General features: G+C 51.7%; 1 protein-coding gene across 3 annotated transcripts in view; it reads left to right on the top strand.

The window, feature by feature from the left end:
- Positions 1-13438, top strand: part of rrp8 (ribosomal RNA processing 8) — a 28294-nt gene extending 14856 nt beyond the window's left edge. For all 3 annotated transcript variants that reach the window (XM_067985553.1, XM_067985551.1, XM_067985552.1), the window contains exons 3-7: positions 705-1855; positions 2603-2732; positions 8575-8681; positions 10991-11087; positions 12523-13438. In XM_067985553.1, the coding sequence (XP_067841654.1) occupies positions 705-1855; positions 2603-2732; positions 8575-8681; positions 10991-11087; positions 12523-12636 (1599 nt within the window). In that variant the 3' untranslated portion in view covers positions 12637-13438. The remainder of the gene's footprint in view (positions 1-704; positions 1856-2602; positions 2733-8574; positions 8682-10990; positions 11088-12522) is intronic.
- The last annotated feature ends 5611 nt before the right edge of the window (positions 13439-19049 follow it).

Raw genomic sequence — 19049 nt, 5'->3', positions numbered from 1 at the left:
CAAATCCTTTTAGTATTTTAAGTACCTCAATTAGATCGTCCTCAACCTTCTACACTCAAGGGGATACAAATCTAGACCATGCAGCCTGTCCTCATGATTTAACCCTTTAAACTCTGGTGAATCTGCGCTGCACCCTCTCCAAGGCCAATATATCCTTCCTGAGATACAGTGAGGTACCAGAGGACATGGCCTGCGTTTGAAGTTTGGGGGGGGGGGGGTGTGGATAAATTCAAAACTAATCTGTGGAAAGAATATTTCAGTGAGCGAGTGGTTAGTCTGTGGAACAGGCTCCTGAGTGAGATGGTGGGAGCAGAGAGTATTGATTCATTCAAGTACAAATTATAATATTTAGGGATCCAGTATCTGGGTAATTTGAGACATGACCTGTGGTGAGTGTAACAGGCTCAGGAGGATCAGGGGACTTTGGACCTATGGTTCCCAAAGCTCTCCACCACTGGGGGTTTTCCTCGCCTCATGTCTGGGTCTGTTGTAGACTCATTGATAGAGATTGATTGCTATGATTAGTCAACAATTCCATTATGGTTGGATTGTGTGTCCAGGATGACAGTGAACTAGATAGACCTCGGGTCTATTTTGTCCAGCGATTCCTGTATAGCAGAGGGTGCCTTGATCTGTATCCCAATGAGAATTTGCACCTTCAGGAGGGGTCGGGGGAGACACTGACTAACTCTTGTTGTTCTTAGAATGTCCAAACACCTGTTGGGAAGAAGAAAAAGAAGCTTCTGGAAACCCTGTGGAATCTCACCGCAGCAGCCGGGTCTGATCAGGGCCCGAGAGGAACAGACTCCAAACTCGAGCAGAGCGTGGGAAACAAAACTGGGAAAAAAAACAAGCGGAAAAAGAAGAGGAACCGGGGAAAGAAGGAGGGGACAGAGACAGTGGGGGCAATCTCGTGTAAAGTCGAGGTGGGGAAGGGATGTGGACCCCCGTTAAAATCAGTGTCGGCTCAGTCCGACAGAGAGAAGGAGAACAAGAGGAGCGCGAAGGGATGTGAGGGGCTGGAGCGTTCATGGGCCGGGGGGACGCAGGTTGCGGAAGGGAGCCCGGCTGCACGCCACAAAATGCTGAAGGCGGACGGCCTGGGAGGCAGCTCGGGACAGGGTCCACTGAGCCGCAGACAGTGGCGAAATAGAGTGAAAAACAAACAGAGGAACAGAAACAAGTTCCGACCCACTCCAAGTGAGGGAACAGAAACCCTCCTGGCAGAGAGCGAGGGAGGGGGAGCGGAGGAGGAGGAAAGAAGTGAATGTGACAGGACCCAGAAAAAATCAGGAGCTAAACGGGAAGAAGATAAAAGAGTCACAGACAGACAAAAAACTAAAATAAAAAGGAAGGGGTGGGGAGAAGAGGGGAATGAACCAGAGGAGAGGACAGCTTCCCAAACCAACACTGAAAATACAAATAACCGTAACAAGAAGAGAGCAAGGGATTGGAACCAAAAGAATGAGACTGTGTCGGACAGTAAAAGGACCCGGAGGAAAGCACCAGGCGAGGAGATGCTGGTCCCAGAGCACAGGGAAAATAACCCAGGGCGACCCAGTCCACAGGCCACAGTCCCGTCACCTGCTGGGGGGGTAAACGGCGATGAATCGGGACACCTCAGCCAGTCTCTGCACCGCTCGGCAGCTCTGAGAAGCAAGATGGAAGAGCGCCTGAAATCTGCACGTTTCCGCTACATCAACGAGCAGCTGTATACCTCCACCAGTGGGGAGGCCCAGCGGCTCTTCACACGGGACAGGGAGGCCTTCGCGGTTTATCATCGCGGGTTCACTGCACAGCTGGAGCGCTGGCCTGAGAACCCGCTGGATCGCATCATTCAGTACATCAGAAACAGGTGGGTCTGGGGAGAGATGGGGAGGCAGAGGATGGGGGAGGTCTGGGGGGGGGGTCAGGAGGGGGCTGATAATCAGTGAAGACCCTCACGGCCTGTACGGAGCGCCAAATACAGGAGGGACGGTCGATGAACTCAATGCCACAGCACCGATTGTGGAATCAGTGCCAAGGGGAAGCGGACAGTGTAAATAGAGTCTGGAGATTAGAAGGGGGTTTTGGTGAGTAGGTGAGGTTGAGGGATATGGGGAGGAGGTGGGTAGGTGAGGTTGAGGGATATGGGGAGGAGGTGGGTAGGTGAGGTTGAGGGATATGGGGAGGAGGTGGGTAGGTGAGGTTGAGGGATATGGGGAGGAGGTGGGTCGGTGGGGTTGAGGGATATGGGGAGGAGGTGGGTGGGTGGGGTTGAGGGATATGGGGAGGAGGTGGGTGGGTGGGGTTGAGGGATATGGGGAGGAGGTGGGTGGGTGGGGTTGAGGGATATGGGGAGGAGGTGGGTGGGTGGGGTTGAGGGATATGGGGAGGAGGTGGGTGGGTGGGGTTGAGGGATATGGGGAGGAGGCGGGTGGGTGGGGTTGAGGGATATGGAGAGATGGCGGGTGGGTGGGGTTGAGGGATATGGAGAGATGGCGGAATTAAGAGATATGGTGGGACCTGAGCAGTCAGCACCTGAGAGTAATGGAGAAAATAGTCCTTTGCACGGATTGAGTGAAGGTTACTGACCTCTAACCTCCTTGCCCGTTCCACACAGAACCCCCTCTGCCGTTGTGGCCGATTTTGGATGCGGTGACTGTAAAATCGCTCGGAGTGTGAGGAACACAGTTTACTCCTTTGACTTGGTGGCGTTGAATGAACATGTGACTGTGTGTGACATGGCGAATGTAAGTATTGTGTGGTCCCTGACTCTGGTCATCATTGCCTGAGATGCCCATTCACAACTCCTGGGATATGGGCTTTGCCAGGGGTTAGTCAGGCCCAGGGAGGGAGAAAGTATTTTAAGGTGATGACAGCCTGATCCCCATTTTCAAATGCCTCAGGGCCTCACCCTCTGTAGCCGTACATCCTGTTCCTGACACTTTTGCCCCTTGTTCTCCAATCCTAGTTTGTTCCTGATTCTCCTCTCCCTCTGGGATTGGAGGATCAGAAGGAGAGAGGAATCAGAGAGATTTAACGTAAATACATAGAAAATAGGAGCAGGAGTAGGCCATTCGGCCCTTCGAACCTGCTCTGCCATTCAATATGATCATGGCTGATCGTCTGTCTCAATACCATATTCCCGCTCTCCCCATACCCCTTGATGCCTTTTGTGTCTAGAAATCTATCTATCTCCTTCTTAAATATATTCAATGACTTGGCCTCCACAGCCTTCTGTGGTCGAGAATTCCATAGGTTCACCACCCTCTGAGTGAAGAAATTTCTCCTCATCTCAGTTCTAAATGTCCTACCCCATATCCTGAGACTGTGACCCCTCGTTCTGGACCCCCCCCAGCCAGGGGAAACATCCTCCCTGCATCCAGTCTGTCTAGCCGTGTCAGAATTTTATGTTTCAATGAGATCCCCTCTCATTCTTCTAAACTCTAATGAATACAGGCCTAGTCGACCCAATCTCTCCTCATACGACAGTCCTGCCATCCCAGGAATCAGTCTGGTGAACCTTTGCTGCACTCCCTCTACAGGTATATCCTTCCTCAGATAAGGAGACCAAAACTGCACACAATACTCCAGGTGTGGTCTCACCAAGGCCCTGTATAACTGCAGTAAGACATCCCTGCTCCTGTACTCAAATCCTCTTGCAATGAAGGCCAGCATACCATTTGACTTCCTAACTGCTTGCTGCACCTGCATGTTTGCTTTCAGTGACTGGTGTACAAGGACACCCAGGTCCCTTTGTACATTAACATTTCCCAATCTTATCACCATTTAAATAATACTCTGCCTTTCTGTTTTTCTTTCCGAAGTGGATAACTTCACATTTATCCACATTATACTGCATCTGCCATGTATTTGCCCACTCACTCAACTTGTCTAAATCGCCTTGAAGTCTCTTTGCATCCTCCTCACAACACACAATCCCACCTAGTTTTGTGTCATCAGCAAACTTGGAAATATTACATTTGGTTCCCTCATCCAAATCATTGATATATATTGTGACTAGCTGGGGCCCAAGCACTGATCCCTGCGGTACCCCACTAGTCACCGCCTGCCACCCCGAGAGAGACCCATTTATTCCTACTCTGTTAACTAATTTTCAATCCATGCCAGTATATTCCCCCCAATCCCATGTGCTTTAATTTTGCACACTAACCTCTTATGTGGGACTTTCTGAAAGGCCTTCTGAATATCCAAATACACCACATCCACTGGTTCTCCCCTATCTATTCTACCAGATACATCCTCAAAAAACTCCAGGAGGTTTGTCAAACATGATTTCCCTTTCATAAATCCATGTTGACTTTGTCTAATCCCATTGATATTTTCTAAATGTCCTGTTATCACATCCTTTATAATAGACTCTAGCATTTTCCCTACTACTGATGTTAGGCTAACCGGTCAGTAGTTCCCTGTTTTCTCGCTCCCTCCTTTTTTAAATAGTGGGGTTACATTTGCCACCCTCCAATGTGCAGGAACTGTTCCATAATCTATAGAATTTTGGAAGATGACAATCAATGCATCCACTATTTCCATGACTACCTCTTTTAGTACTCTGGGATGCAGATTATCAGGCCCTGGGGATTTATCGGCTTTCAATCCCATTAATTTCTCCAGCACTTTTTTTTACTAATACTAATTTCCTTTAATTCCTCCTTCTCACTTGACCCTTGGTTCCCTAGCATTTCTGGGAAGTTATCTGTGTCCTCTTCCGTGGAGACAGAACCAAAGTATTTGTTTAATTGCTCTGCCATTTCCCTGTTCCCCATTATAAATTCTCCCGTTTCTGACTGTAAAGGACCTACATTTGTCTTCACTAATCTTTTTCTTTTTACACACTTGTAGAAGCTTTTACAGTCCACTTTTATGTTCCTTGCAAGTTTACTCTCATATTCTATTTTTTCCCTCTTAATCAATCTCTTGGTCCTTTTTTGCTGAATTCTAAACTGCTCCCAATCCTCAGGCTTGCTACTTTTTCTGGCAACTTTATATGACTCCTCTTTGGATCTAATACTATCCTTAATTTCTTTTGTTAGCCACGGTTGGGCTGCTTTTCCTTTTGTGTTTTTGCACCAGAAAGGAATGTATAATTGTTGCAGTTGCATTTGGGTGTCCTTTTACATGAATCACAAAAAGTTAACATGCGGGTACAGCAAGTAATTAGGAAAGCAAATGGAATGTTGGCCTCTATTGCAAGGGGGTTGGAGTACAAGAGTAAGGAGGTCTTGCTGCAATTGTACAGGGATTTGGTGAGACCTCAAAACTGTGTACAGTTTTGGTCTCCTTACCTAAGGAAGGATATACTTGCCTTAGAGGCGGTGCAACAAAGCTTCATTAGATTAATTCCTGGGATGGGAGGGTTGTCCCATGAGAAGAGATTGAGTAGAATGGGCCTATACTCTCTGGAGTTTAGAAGAATGAGAGATGATCTCATTGAAATGTATATAATGCTTTGAGGGCTTGACAGGGTAGATGTTGAGAGGCTGTTTCCACAGGCTGGAGCGTCTAGAACTAGGGGGCATAGTCTCAGGATAAGGGGTCGGCCATTTAGTACCGAGATGAGGAAAAATTTCTTGACTGAGGGTTGTGAACCTTTGGAATTCTCTACCCCAGAGGGCTGTGGATGCTCAGTCGTTGAGTATATTCAGGGCTGAGGTCGATGAATATTTGGACTCTCGGGGAATCAAGGGATATGGGGATCGGGCAGGAAAGTGGAGTTGAGGTAGAAGATCAGCCATGATATTGAATGACAGAACAGGCTCGAGGGGCCGAAAGGCCTACTCCTGCTCCTATGTTATTTCAACATATGATAGAGTTGAGTTAGAAAGACTCTGTTGAAGTGAACTGAACAGTAAAATAAATATGATTGAGTTAAGCAACCGTGCCATAGGGCCTCCTCCTGCTCCTATTTCTTATATTCTTTCCGATTCTAGTGTGTTCCTGATTCCCCTCTCCCTCCGATTCTAGTTTGTTCCTGATTCCCCTCTCCCTCTGATTCTAGTTTGTTCTTGATTCCCCCTCCCTCCGATTCAAGTTTGTTCCCGATTTCCCTCTCCCTCTGCTCCTCGTTTGTTCCTGATTCCCCTCTCCCTCCGATTCTAGTTTGTTCCTGATTCCCCCCTCCCTCCGATTCTAGTTTGTTCCTGATTCCCCTCTCCCTCCGATTCTAGTTTGTTCCTGATTCCCCCCTCCCTCCGATTCTAGTTTGTTCCTGATTCCCCTCTCCCTCCGATTCTAGTTTGTTCCTGATTCCCCTCTCCCTCCGATTCTAGTTTGTTCCTGATTCCCCTCTCCCTCCGATTCTAGTTTGTTCCTGATTTCCCTCTCCCTCTGCTCCTTGTTTGTTCCTGATTCCCCTCTCCCTCCGATTCTAGTTTGTTCCTGATTCCCCTCTCCCTCCGATTCTAGTTTGTTCCCGATTCCCCCCTCCCTCCGATTCTAGTTTGTTCCTGATTCCCCCCTCCCTCCGATTTTAGTTTGTTCCTGATTCCCCCCTTGCTCTGATTCTTGTTTGTTCCTGATTTCCCTCTCCCTCTGCTCCTTGTTTGTTCCTGATTCCCCTCTCCCTCTGCTCCTTGTTTGTTCCTGATTCCCCCCTCCCTCTGCTCCTTGTTTGTTCCTGATTTCCCTCTCCCTCTGCTCCTTGTTTGTTCCTGATTCCCCTCTCCCTCTTCTCCTTGTTTGTTCCTGATTCCCCTCTCCCTCTTCTCCTTGTTTGTTCCTGATTCCCCTCTCCCTCTGATTCTAGTGTGTTCCTGATTCCCCTCTCCCTCCGCTCCTTGTTTGTTCCTGATTCCCCTCTCCCTCCGCTCCTTGTTTGTTCCTGATTCCCCTCTCCCTCTGCTCCTTGTTTGTTCCTGATTCCCCTCTCCCTCTGATCCTAATTTCTCCCTGTGCCTGCTCTCTGGAGCTCCCTGCAGAGATTCCAATCATCCCCCGCCCTGTGAATCACTGTGAGATGTCAGTCGGTACGTGAGCAGCATCACTGGGCAGGTGGTGAGAATAGGCGGCCCTGCTTTCCACTCTGACCCTGCAGGAAGTGCTGGGAGGGGAACATCAGCCTTTGTGGGTTTGTGATCAGGATGTGGTTAGCAATAGAAGAATCTCCGACCCTCAGCACAGCTCATGACCTGAGTAACAAATTATATTTATGTTAAGTGATATTTCTCAAGTTTCACCTTTCTTTGACCGCTCCACTTCTCTCCGCCTGGGTACTGGACCGGGGGCTGTGTCTCTGATATCCCACCCAAGTGGCTGCACTTTGTGTAGGGGTTGCCCTGGAATCTCCAGGAATTTTAAAGACTAATCTCCAGGACACTGCTGCGAGCAAAAACCCGGGAGAAATATCATTGGGGCAATAAAAATCCTGTTGTAAAAATGTTTTCTTTTAACGCTTTCATTCACTAATTATAAAAATACCGGAGATGGGGAAAGAAAGGCTGCTTGACTGATGGCAAGGAATCATCCAATCGGGTAGTGAAGAGACTGTTGACTTTCCGATTGGCTGGGAAGAAGGGGCTCCGTGTGGATGGACATGTCGGGTGACCAATGGCGGGAGTGGTGTCGGGGCGTTACGAGGTTAGGCATGTTGGGTGACCAATGGCGGGAGTGGTGTCGGGGCGTTACGAGGTTAGGTATGTCGGGTGACCAATGGCGGGAGTGGTGTCGGGGCGTTACGAGGATAGGTATGTTGGGTGACCAATGGTGGAAGTGTGGGTGTGGAGCTCTGAGGATGGACGTGTTGGGCAACCAATGGCGGTAATGTGGGGTCGGGACGGTTGGAAGCAGGAGGTCATGTGATGAAACCTCCAGGTATATGTCTGACCAGAGTTGGGAACACTATGTCTGTGCGAGCCTGGACGTTGCCTGCTAACAGGCTATTCAACTGTGATAAGGGGTCAAAGCGTAAACCCTCCCACGGCCTTCACCCACACAGTTTGGGAGTGATCAGGAGTAGTAACCCTGGCTGTTTATCTCCCCGCACCCTCGGTGTAGTGAATTGTATCTCATCGAAACATGTAAAATTCTAACAGGACTAGACAGACTAGATGCAGGGAGGATGTTCCCGATGGATGGGGAGTCCAGAACCAGGGGTCACAGTCTCAGGATACGGGGTATGCCATTTAGAACCGAGATGAGGAGAAATTTCTTCACTCAGAGGGTGGTGAACCTGTGGAATTCTCTACCACAGAAGGCAGTGGAGGCCAAGTCATTAAATATATTCAAGAAGGAGATGGATATATTTCTTAATGCTAAAGGGGATCAAGGGATATGGGGAAAAAGCGGGAACAGGGTACTGAGTTAGACGATCAGCCATGGTCATTTTGAATGGCGGAGCAGGCCCGAAGGGCCGAATGGCCTACTCTTGCTCCTATTTTCTATGTTTCTATTCCTCAACTCTCCATCTTACCCCCCCACCCCGCCCAGCTAACTCAGCACAGATTGAATAGGTCTCCTGGTTTGTATGGCTCAGTCCCGCTCCCGACCGAGTGAGCGAAGGAGTCGCTGGATAACGGCAGGGAATTAAACTCTCTCAAACTGAACATCTTGCTGTGTTTGCTCCCACCCCTCCAGGTTCCGCTCGCTGCAGAGTCGGTCGATATCGTGGTCTTCTGTCTTGCACTGATGGGCACCAACCTTCTGGATTTCCTAAAGGAGGCCAGTCGAGTCCTTAAACTGGGGTGAGGGGCTGTTTCACATTATTAATTTAGTCAATTTCATTTAATGCCCAAGTTGCTTGGAGTCACCTGCACCTTTCTGGCCTCTTCCTCCCCAACCCCAAATATCGATCTCAGCCTTGAATATATTCAATGACTGAGCATCCACAGCCCTCTGGGGTAGAGAATTCCAAAGATTCACAACCTTCTGAGTGAAGAAATTCCTCCTCATCTCAGTCCTCAATATCCGATCCCTTATCCTGAGACTATCCGATGGTTCTAGCCTCTGTTGTAATGTTTGGGTTGAGAATTGCATTGGCAGAGACCCAGGACAGGTTGCCCCCCCTCAGTATGTGAATGATGCAGGGTGTGGGAAGAATCGAGGGGGGTGAATCTGTCCCAGGCAAGGGAAACGAGTACCATTGCTTCAGGATTGGCGGTAGAATCTGAACACGGAACAGAGAGCCCGTTTTCCTTCAATGCTGAAGCTGATATGGGACAGAGACCATTTTTCCCATTCCATCAAACCAGGTACAATCTGCACCAACCCAGGCCAATCTAATCTCCTGAGTAACCACGGGAAATCTATCGAGGAGACCGTTCCTCCTGATGGACAGTGATCGTCATTTATCCCAACTATGGTCCTGGGAAGTGATGTCGCCGAGTGGGATTGGCTGGAGACCAGAACCTGATCAGGAGGTTTCAGTCCTGAGCTGCTCGCCACACTGTCCAGCATGTCACTCGGAGGGTCACAGAGCCCCCAGCCAATGATGCTCCATACTGACAGACCATAGGCTTGTTTGCTGAGGTCCCTAAACTTCTCCGCCTCTCTCTCCTCCTTTAAAATGCTCCTTAAAACCTCCCTCTTTGACCAAGCCTTACCTGTCCTAATATCGAACGTGGCTCAGTGCCACATTTTGTTTAATTTAAGGCCCTGTGAAGCGCCTTGGAACGTTTTGCTAATTTAAAGGCGCTATATAAATGCAAGTTGTTGAGGTGGGATTGGTACTTCTCTCATCTCTACCCCAAATTTGAAAATCCTTTTGGCCACTGGGAATCTTGAAAAAAGCGCTGCCTTTTCTGGTGAATGGAGTAAATGAAATGGAGCTCGACAGATGTGTGGTCTGGGAGAGGGCAGAGTGACTCTCAACCTCCCTGGCTCCCATCTTGGCCTAAATTGGGAGGTGCAGACCAACATTACCCTGTACAACCCTGAGCTCAGCCTCCTCCCCAACACTGGATCTGTTTCCAGATCTTTGCTTCACGTCCAAAACGTGACTGGCCTCTTCCCCCAACACCTTGATAAACAGATGGCCAGACCATGCTCCTGAATAAAGGACAAGGGGCCAGGATGTACCTGGACCTAAAACAGGTCCCTGATCAGGATGGACCTGGATCTAGAACAGGTCCCTGATTTGGGGGGATCAGGATGGACCTGGATCTAGAACAGATCCCTAATTTGAGAGGGGGTGGACCAGGATCCCGAACAGATCCCTGATTTGGGAGGGGCATGGACCTGGATCTTGAACAGATCCCTGATTTGGGAGGGGGGTGGACCTGGATCTCGAACAGATCCCTAATTTGGGAGGGGGTGGACCTGGATCTCGAACAGATCCCTGATTTGTGAGGGGGTGGACCTGGATCTCGAACAGATCCCTGATTTGTGAGGGGGTGGACCTGAATCTCGAACAGATCCCTGATTTGTGAGGGGGTGGACCTGGATCTCAAACAGATCCCTGATTTGGGAGGGGGTGGACCTGGATCTCGAACAGATCCCTGATTTGGGAGGGGGTGGACCTGGATCTCAAACAGATCCCTGATTTGGGAGGGGGTGGACCTGGATCTCGAACAGATCCCTGATTTGGGAGGGGGTGGACCTGGATCTTGAACATATCCCTGATTGGGGGGGGGGAGATCAGGATGGACCTGGATCTTGAACAGATCCCTGATTGGGGGGGGGTGGACTTGGATCTCAAATAGATCCCTGATTTGGGAGGGGGTGGACCTGGATCTCGAACAGATGCCTGATTCGGGGGTGGAGCAGGAATGGACCTGGATCTAGAACAGGTCCCTGATCTGGAAGGTGGAGCAGAGATGTACCTGGATCTGGGACGGATTAACGTAGCTGCAGCTCTGAGTTGGGATGTGATTCCTCTCCCGCACTGACCTCACGCTCAGAGTGACCAAGAGCTGGTTTGACTTGGGCTGTGATGGTCCAGCGGCCTCGGTTGGATGGACCTTGTCCATCGTGGAATGTTCCCCCCCTCCGACATCGCTGCAGGGTCAGAGTTTGTGCGTGACTTCCCGCCATCTTGTGTTGCGTTCTTTGGCAGGGGCATTCTGAAGATTGCGGAGGTGGCCAGTAGATTTGGAGATGTTCGGAGTTTCACCAACGTCCTGGGCGTGCTCGGGTTCAAGGTGATTTCAAAGGTAATGTTTAAAACTTCAATTTATTTTCATTTGTGAGAGGGGAGCGAAGAAAAGGGGATGAGGATAAAAGATAAATAAAATGGGTGGAGAGGAGCCCCTACCCATCAGTGATTTGAGATTGTGGGAATCTGCTGCAGCAGAAACTAATTTATTATATTATAAACTACAAGCCGATCTCCCGTGACGTTTCACACGGGGAGTCGCAGCCAAGAGGAGTCTTCGAATTTACTGGGGTAAAGCCGGGGTTAATTGGACCCTGGAGCACAGACCTCATTCAGCCCCCAGTCTAAAGACAGATGTTCTGTTCGTTCTTCTCTCTTAACGCTCGGGTTTTATATTATTACCAGATCCCCTCCAGTGGAAATGCAGATGTGTAGTCAAGACCAATAGGAATTGTTCAGGTCAACCAGAGTAGGAGGGGAGGGATAAAGGAACCAGTGTGAGGTGGGGAGGGTCGGACGGGGTGGGGAGGGTCAGGGGGAGGGGTGGGGAAGTGTGGCTAGAGTAACGATTGCGAGATGGGAGGGGAGGGAGAGAGGATGGAAAAGGGGGAAAGCTGAAAAGGGGGATTCAGATCGGTGGATTAGAGGGTTTGAAGCATGGAACAGCCAGCGTCAGGGAGGAGAAAGGCAGCTGGCTGGGTGCTGGGGATGGTATATTCAGTGGAGGGGATTGGGGTTAGTATAACAGTGGAGTGGGATTAGCCTGTTAGTGGGAACTGCAGCCAGTAGGGGGTTGAAGAGGGAAAAGGGTTGAAATCTTGTTCATTATGTTTAATATTTGAATAGATTTGTAGTTAAATAAATGTTTCCCGGAATTGGGAATGACATCGTGTTGACTGGTGAGTTGTTCGAGCACAGGCTGAGGAGCTGAACTGAAGCCCAACAGCCTCAGTATGAGACGGGGGGGCAGGTTTACGCGGGCGGCTCCCATTCTAAATGTGAACGTATTATTTAGAACAGAAAAAGTCGACACACAAATGTGACCAAAACATGACGACAGGGAGTGTGTGCTGATTTACACATGGACCAAACCTGTTCCTCCTGAACTTTCCTTTCCTCCCCTCCCCTCCTCTTTGTTTGAAACCAGTTATTTGATTTGTGAATTGTAAGCACCTCGAGCCCGAATTTGCAGCGAGCATTTCCACTCGGTCAGTGAAGGGGGAAAGCTGCAGCTCGAGGAGTAGGGGTCTCCTGGAGGGTCAGTCCCCGGGGGAGGGGTCAGTTCCCGGCTGAGGGGTCTCCGGGGGGGTGGTCTATCCCCAGGGGAGGGGATGCCAGGGGGTCAATCCCTGGGGGAGGGGTCTATCCCTGGGGGAGCAGTCTTCGGGGGGGAGGGGTCTCCGGAGCCCTTGCTGTGTGAGGCCCCTGTCTCCATAACTCCGTATCATGTGGTGTAAAGTTTTCTCAGACCTGTGATTTGCTCCTTCCCGCAGGACACGGAGAGCAGCTACTTCTACCTGTTCGACTTCAGGAAGTGCCAGCCTCCCAGGGAGAAGGGTGACCTCCCCCAGCTGGAGCTGAAGCCGTGCCTTTACAAAAAGCGCTGAGAGACATGTGGGAACGAGTGGACAAGCAGCAAGCGACGAATGAATATCGTGGGCAGAGGTTACGACCAAATTAAATGGTGATATTTCTACCGAGGTGGTGGGAAGAGCGAGTTTCACCGTGAATTTGTGTCACACGTGGAAACTGAACTGTTTTTTTAAAAAAAAATTACACCAGCGTTACTGTCTTTTCAAAACATGATTTTTTAATTTGAATTTTGTATTGCCTCACAGAGCAGGCTGTGCACAGTGAACATGGACAATGAACAGTTCTATGGGTGTAGCTGGGTACACTTTTACATTGAGTGACGTGGCTGAGGTCTGAGCAGCCATTCCCCTCCGTTACTCTGTTTAGGATTGACTTGAAGTCATTTTTACATTTGTATTTTTGTAATAAAAGAGGTAATGTCAACAAAAGGTGAAGTAAATAGCACTGAGTGAGGATAGTGTCAACTACATGCTCCAGAGTCTCCGCTGGTGGGAGTTCCTCCAAACAGAATGGAGGCCCTTGACTTTCACTGTTGTGCATTGTCTGTCTCCACTGCTGCACGCCACAAGGTTTAGATGCATTAACAGTTCCCATATTACTTTAGCACAGATTATTATTAATTTTAATGTTGCTGACATCAAAGTTAATAAATTAATTGAATACATTCCTAGCGGCTCCTCATCAAACGCAGGAGATGAAGGGTTTCACTGGCCCTCACATCCCTTAGTCCTGGAAATAAAGGAATTGGCACCCCAACAGGCTACAGTCACATCTGTGATCTTAGAATGGAATAAAAACCGCATGTGTTGCACATGTCTTGTGTGTCACTCTCACTTAAATTTCTGTGTTGCACTTCAAAAAAGAAGTATCAGGAACGTTGGCAGTCATTTGGAATCGACAGCAAGACTCTCCAGGAATAGAAGTACATCGCGATCGCGGCCCAGAAATGGGCCAATCAGTCCGTGTCAGCGTTTACCCTCCACATCACCAAATAGTTCTCAATCGGGACAAAGGAACGTGGGAATTGCTGGACCAAAAAGACCAAGGGCCATCCAGTTCACCGTTTACCAGCCTGGTAGTCACACGATCCAACGATAATGGAATTGTTGATTAAATCATAGCTATCAATCTTTATCATTGAGTCTACAACAGACCCAGACATGAGGTGAGAAACCCCCAGTGGGGGAGAGCTTCGGGAACCATAGGTCCAAAGTCCCCTGTTCCTCCCGAGCCTGTTACACTCACCACACGTCATGTCTCAAATTATCCAGATACTGGATCCCTAAGTATTCTTTTCTGAAAGAAATCTCTCTAATTTACCTGCCCTGTTTCCATATCCCTTCAACCTCTTTTCCATCATCCCCCTCTCCAATCTAATCTGGAATGATAACATGGTTTCTGCCTCAACCACGAACCCTGGGAGTGAATCCCACCGCCTCACAACTCTCCGTGTGAAGAGGTTTCTCCTGCTCTCTCTTCTAAATCTCTTACATTTAATCGTGACCTTTGAGCCCTTGTTCTCGACCCCTAACTACTGGAAACAGCCTGTTGCTATCTATCCCATCCTTTCATACTTTTAAACACTTCTATCATATCGCCCTGTAATCTGTTCAATTTTTCACGTCCTGTCTGTATTTCCTCAGACCAGGCAGCATCCTGGTGAATGTTGTGCTGCACCTTCTCTAAAGCCTGAATATCCTTGCCGTAGTGTGGAGCCCAATAGTGTACACAGAAGTCTTAACTGGTCTTATGGTTTCATACAGACTCATCATTACTTCTTGGCTTTTATATTCTACACCTCTTGAGATAAAACCTAGAATTCCATTAGCTTTTTTTACAGCCTTATCACCCTGAGGTGCTGCCTTTAATGACCTGTGCACCTGTGCCCCCAAATCCCTCTGTTCCCCCACATCACCGAGCCTACTCCCAGTCACAGTATCGTTACTGCTGTTATATTTTTTAACTAAAATGCGTTACTTCACACTTGCTGACATTGAATTCCATCTGCTACTTTTTAGCAGCTTTGCAGCTTCCTTTGGTCTTTAAAGAATTAACTATTCCTCCTATTTCAGTATCATCTGCAATGTTTTTATACCACTCCCTCCAGGCCTTTATCTAAATCTTTGATATACACAGTGAACAGAAGTGGCCCCAGAACTGAACCCAGTGGGACACCACCACCTATTTCCAACCACTCGTTGAAACTGCCTTAACTCCTACCCTTTGTTTCCTCCCTTCTAAAGAAATTTGGATCCAGTTTGCTATCCTCCCCTTAATTTCATACTCTTTAATCTTGTCTAGTTATCTTCCATGTGGTGCCTTGTCAAAGGCTTTCCTACAGTCCATGTACACGACATCCACTGCAATTCCCCCATCTACCAGCTCTGTTAGCTCCTCAAAGAATTCAATGAGGTTTATCAAGCACGATTGGCCTTTTTGAAACCTGTGCTGGCTACTTCTAACTTTTTTTTTGTCTAGATTAGTCGTAATTTAGTTCTTAATTTAAGACTCGAAAATTCTCCCTGCCACGGATGTTAAACTAACTGGCTAGAAATTGCCTAATCAGCTCTGTCTTGCTTTTAAAAAATGGGTCCCACATTGGCCTTGCTCCGATCCTCCGACACACGTCCTCACTCAGTACAGCCTGAAGTATGTCTGGGGCCTCGGAAATCTCCAGCCTCATCTCACTCAGGATTCTCGGTGTATCCCATTGGGCCAGGGCACTTTGTCTTCCTTTAACCAAAGTAACTTTTGTAAAATGTTCCTTCTTTCTGTCATACCCTCACTGTCAACCACATCAGGATTCACCACCTCGCCAATATCCTCTTTAGTAAAGACCAATGTCAAGTACCTCGGCCATTGTTTGACCATCTACAAATTCTCCTCTCGGGTCCTACCTCACTTTTAACAATTCTCTTTTTACTCATATACTTGTAAAATACTTCACTGTTCCTGTTGATATTTTTAAATTATTTCCCCTCATACACCCTCTTAGCTTTCCTTCTCACTCTTAATCTTTTCTTATTTTCTCATATTCCGTTTTAGGTTTTTCATTATTATTCTGAAAGTCCTCATAACCCCTCTTATTCAATTTAAATTAGTTTTGAATCTCTCATTTGGTGTCCTAACATGACTAGTTGTTTCCTTTAGTTTCAATGGGATATACCTTATTCTGTACCCTTGCGAAACACCCATGAGTGTTGGGCAGTCTCTCAACGTATGTATATTATTCACCCACTATGATAAGAATTGGAAGTAGGAAAGCAGCTGCAAAAAACAGCTTCCACAAACCTTACACCACCAGGCCCCTGGGTGACCATGTGCTGGGTGACCAGGCCCCTGGGAGACCATGTGCTCAGTGACCAGGCCCCTGGGAGACCATGTGCTGGGTGACCAGGCCCCTGGGAGACCATGTGCTCAGTGACCAGGCCCCTGGGAGACCATGTGCTGGGTGACCAGGCCCCTGGGAGACCATGTGCTCAGTGACCAGGCCCCTGGGAGACCATGTGCTCAGTGACCAGGCCCCTGGGAGACCATGTGCTCAGTGACCAGGCACCAGGGTGACCATGTGCTGGGTGACCAGGCCCCAGGGTGACCGTGTGCTGGGTGACCAGGCCCCTGGGTGACCATGCCCTGGGTGACCAGGCCCCAGGGTGACCATGTGCTGGGTGACCAGGCTCCAGGGTGACCATGTGCTGGGTGACCAGGCCCTGGGTGACCATGTGCTGGGTGACCGGGCCCCTGGGTGACCATGCGCTGGGTGACCGGGCCCCAGGGTGACCATGTGCTGGGTGACCAGTCCCCTGGGTGATCATGCGCTGGGTGACCGGGCCCCAGGGTGACCATGTGCTGGGTGACCAGTCCCCTGGGTGATCATGCCCTGGGTGACCAGGCCCCAGGGTGACCATGTGCTGGTTGACCGGCCCTCAGGGTGACCATGTGCTGGGTGACCGGGCTCCAGGGTGACGATGTGCTGGGTGACCGGGCCCCTGGGTGACCGGGCCCCAGGGTGACCATGTGCTGGGTGACTGGGCCCCAGGGTGACCATGTGCTGGGTGACCGGGCCCCTGGGTGACTGGGCCGCTGGGTGACCGGGCCCCTGGGTGACCATGCGCTGGGTGACCGGGCCCCTGGGTGACCATGCGCTGGGTGACCGGGCCCCTGGGTGACCATGCGCTGGGTGACCGGGCCCCTGGGTGACCATGCCCTGGGTGACCGGGCCCCTGGGTGACCATGCCCTGGGTGACCGGGCCCCTGGGTGACCATGCCCTGGGTGACCGGGCCCCTGGGTGACCATGCCCTGGGTGACCAGGCCCTGGGTGACCATGTGCTGGGTGACCGTGCCCCTGGGTGATCATGCGCTAGGTGACCGGGCCCCTGGGTGACCATGCGCTGGGTGACCGGGCCCTGGGTGACCACGCGCTGGTTGACCGGGCCCCTGGGTGACCAGGCCCTGGGTGACCATGTGCTGGGTGACCGGGCCCCTGGATGACCATGTGCTGGGTGACCGGGCCCTGGGTGACCACACGCTGGTTGACCGGGCCCCTGGGTGACCATGTGCTGGGTGACCAGGCCCTGGGTGACCATGTGCTGGGTGACCAGGCCCTGGGTGACCATGTGCTGGGTGACCGGGCCCCTGGGTGACCAGGCCCTGGGTGACCATGTGCTGGGTGACCGGGCCCCTGGATGACCATGTGCTGGGTGACCGGGCCCCTGGATGACCATGTGCGGGGTGACCGGGCCCCTGGGTGACCATGTGCTGGGTGACCGGGCCCCCGGGTGACCAGGCCCTGGGTGACCATGTGCTGGGTGACCGGGCCCCTGGGTGACCATGTGCTGGGTGACTGGGCCCCTGGGTGACCATGTGCTGGGTGACCGGGCCCTGGGTGACCATGTGCTGGGTGACCATGTGCTTGGTGACCATTTGCTGTGTGACCAGGCCCTGGGTGACCATGTGCTGGGTGACCGTGCCCCTGGGTGACCATGTGCTGGGTGACCGGGCCCCTGGGTGACCATGTGCTGGGTGACCGGGCCCTGGGTGACCATGTGCTGGGTGACCGGGCCCCTGGGTGACCATGTGCTGGGTGACCGGGCCCCTGGGTGACCATGTGCTGGGTGACCGGGCCCTGGGTGACCATGTGCTGGGTGACCGGGCCCCTGGGTGACCATGTGCTGTATGACCAGGCCCTGGGTGACCATGTGCTGGGTGACCGGGCCCTGGGTGACCATGTGCTGGGTGACCGAGCCCCTGGGTGACCATGTGCTGGGTGACCGGGCCCTGGGTGACCATGTGCTGGGTGACCGGGCCCCTGGGTGACCATGTGCTGGGTGACCGGGCCCTGGGTGACCATGTGCTGGGTGACCGGGCCCTGGGTGACCATGTGCTGGGTGACCGGGCCCCTGGGTGACCATGTGCTGTATGACCAGGCCCTGGGTGACCATGTGCTGGGTGACCGGGCCCTGGGTGACCATGTGCTGGGTGACCGGGCCCCTGGGTGACCATGCGCTGGGTGACCGGGCCCTGGGTGACCACGCGCTGGTTGACCGGGCCCCTGGGTGACCAGGCCCTGGGTGACCATGTGCTGGGTGACCGGGCCCCTGGATGACCATGTGCTGGGTGACCGGGCCCTGGGTGACCACACGCTGGTTGACCGGGCCCCTGGGTGACCATGTGCTGGGTGACCAGGCCCTGGGTGACCATGTGCTGGGTGACCAGGCCCTGGGTGACCATGTGCTGGGTGACCGGGCCCCTGGGTGACCAGGCCCTGGGTGACCATGTGCTGGGTGACCGGGCCCCTGGATGACCATGTGCTGGGTGACCGGGCCCCTGGATGACCATGTGCGGGGTGACCGGGCCCCTGGGTGACCATGTGCTGGGTGACCGGGCCCCCCGGTGACCAGGCCCTGGGTGACCATGTGCTGGGTGACCGGGCCCCTGGGTGACCATGTGCTGGGTGACTGGGCCCCTGGGTGACCATGTGCTGGGTGACCGGGCCCTGGGTGACCATGTGCTGGGTGACCATGTGCTTGGTGACCATTTGCTGTGTGACCAGGCCCTGGGTGACCATGTGCTGGGTGACCGGGCCCTGGGTGACCATGTGCTGGGTGACCGTGCCCCTGGGTGACCATGTGCTGGGTGACCGGGCCCCTGGGTGACCATGTGCTGGGTGACCGGGCCCTGGGTGACCATGTGCTGGGTGACCGGGCCCCTGGGTGACCATGTGCTGGGTGACCGGGCCCCTGGGTGACCATGTGCTGGGTGACCGGGCCCTGGGTGACCATGTGCTGGGTGACCGGGCCCTGGGTGACCATGTGCTGGGTGACCGGGCCCTGGGTGACCATGTGCTGGGTGACCGGGCCCCTGGGTGACCATGTGCTGTATGACCAGGCCCTGGGTGACCATGTGCTGGGTGACCGGGCCCTGGGT

Source organism: Heptranchias perlo, chromosome 6 (genome assembly GCF_035084215.1).
Source record: "Heptranchias perlo isolate sHepPer1 chromosome 6, sHepPer1.hap1, whole genome shotgun sequence".
Classification (NCBI taxonomy): domain Eukaryota; kingdom Metazoa; phylum Chordata; class Chondrichthyes; order Hexanchiformes; family Hexanchidae; genus Heptranchias; species Heptranchias perlo.
The sequence above is the reverse complement of the archived record's forward strand: the minus strand, read 5'-3'. Positions and strand labels throughout refer to the sequence as shown.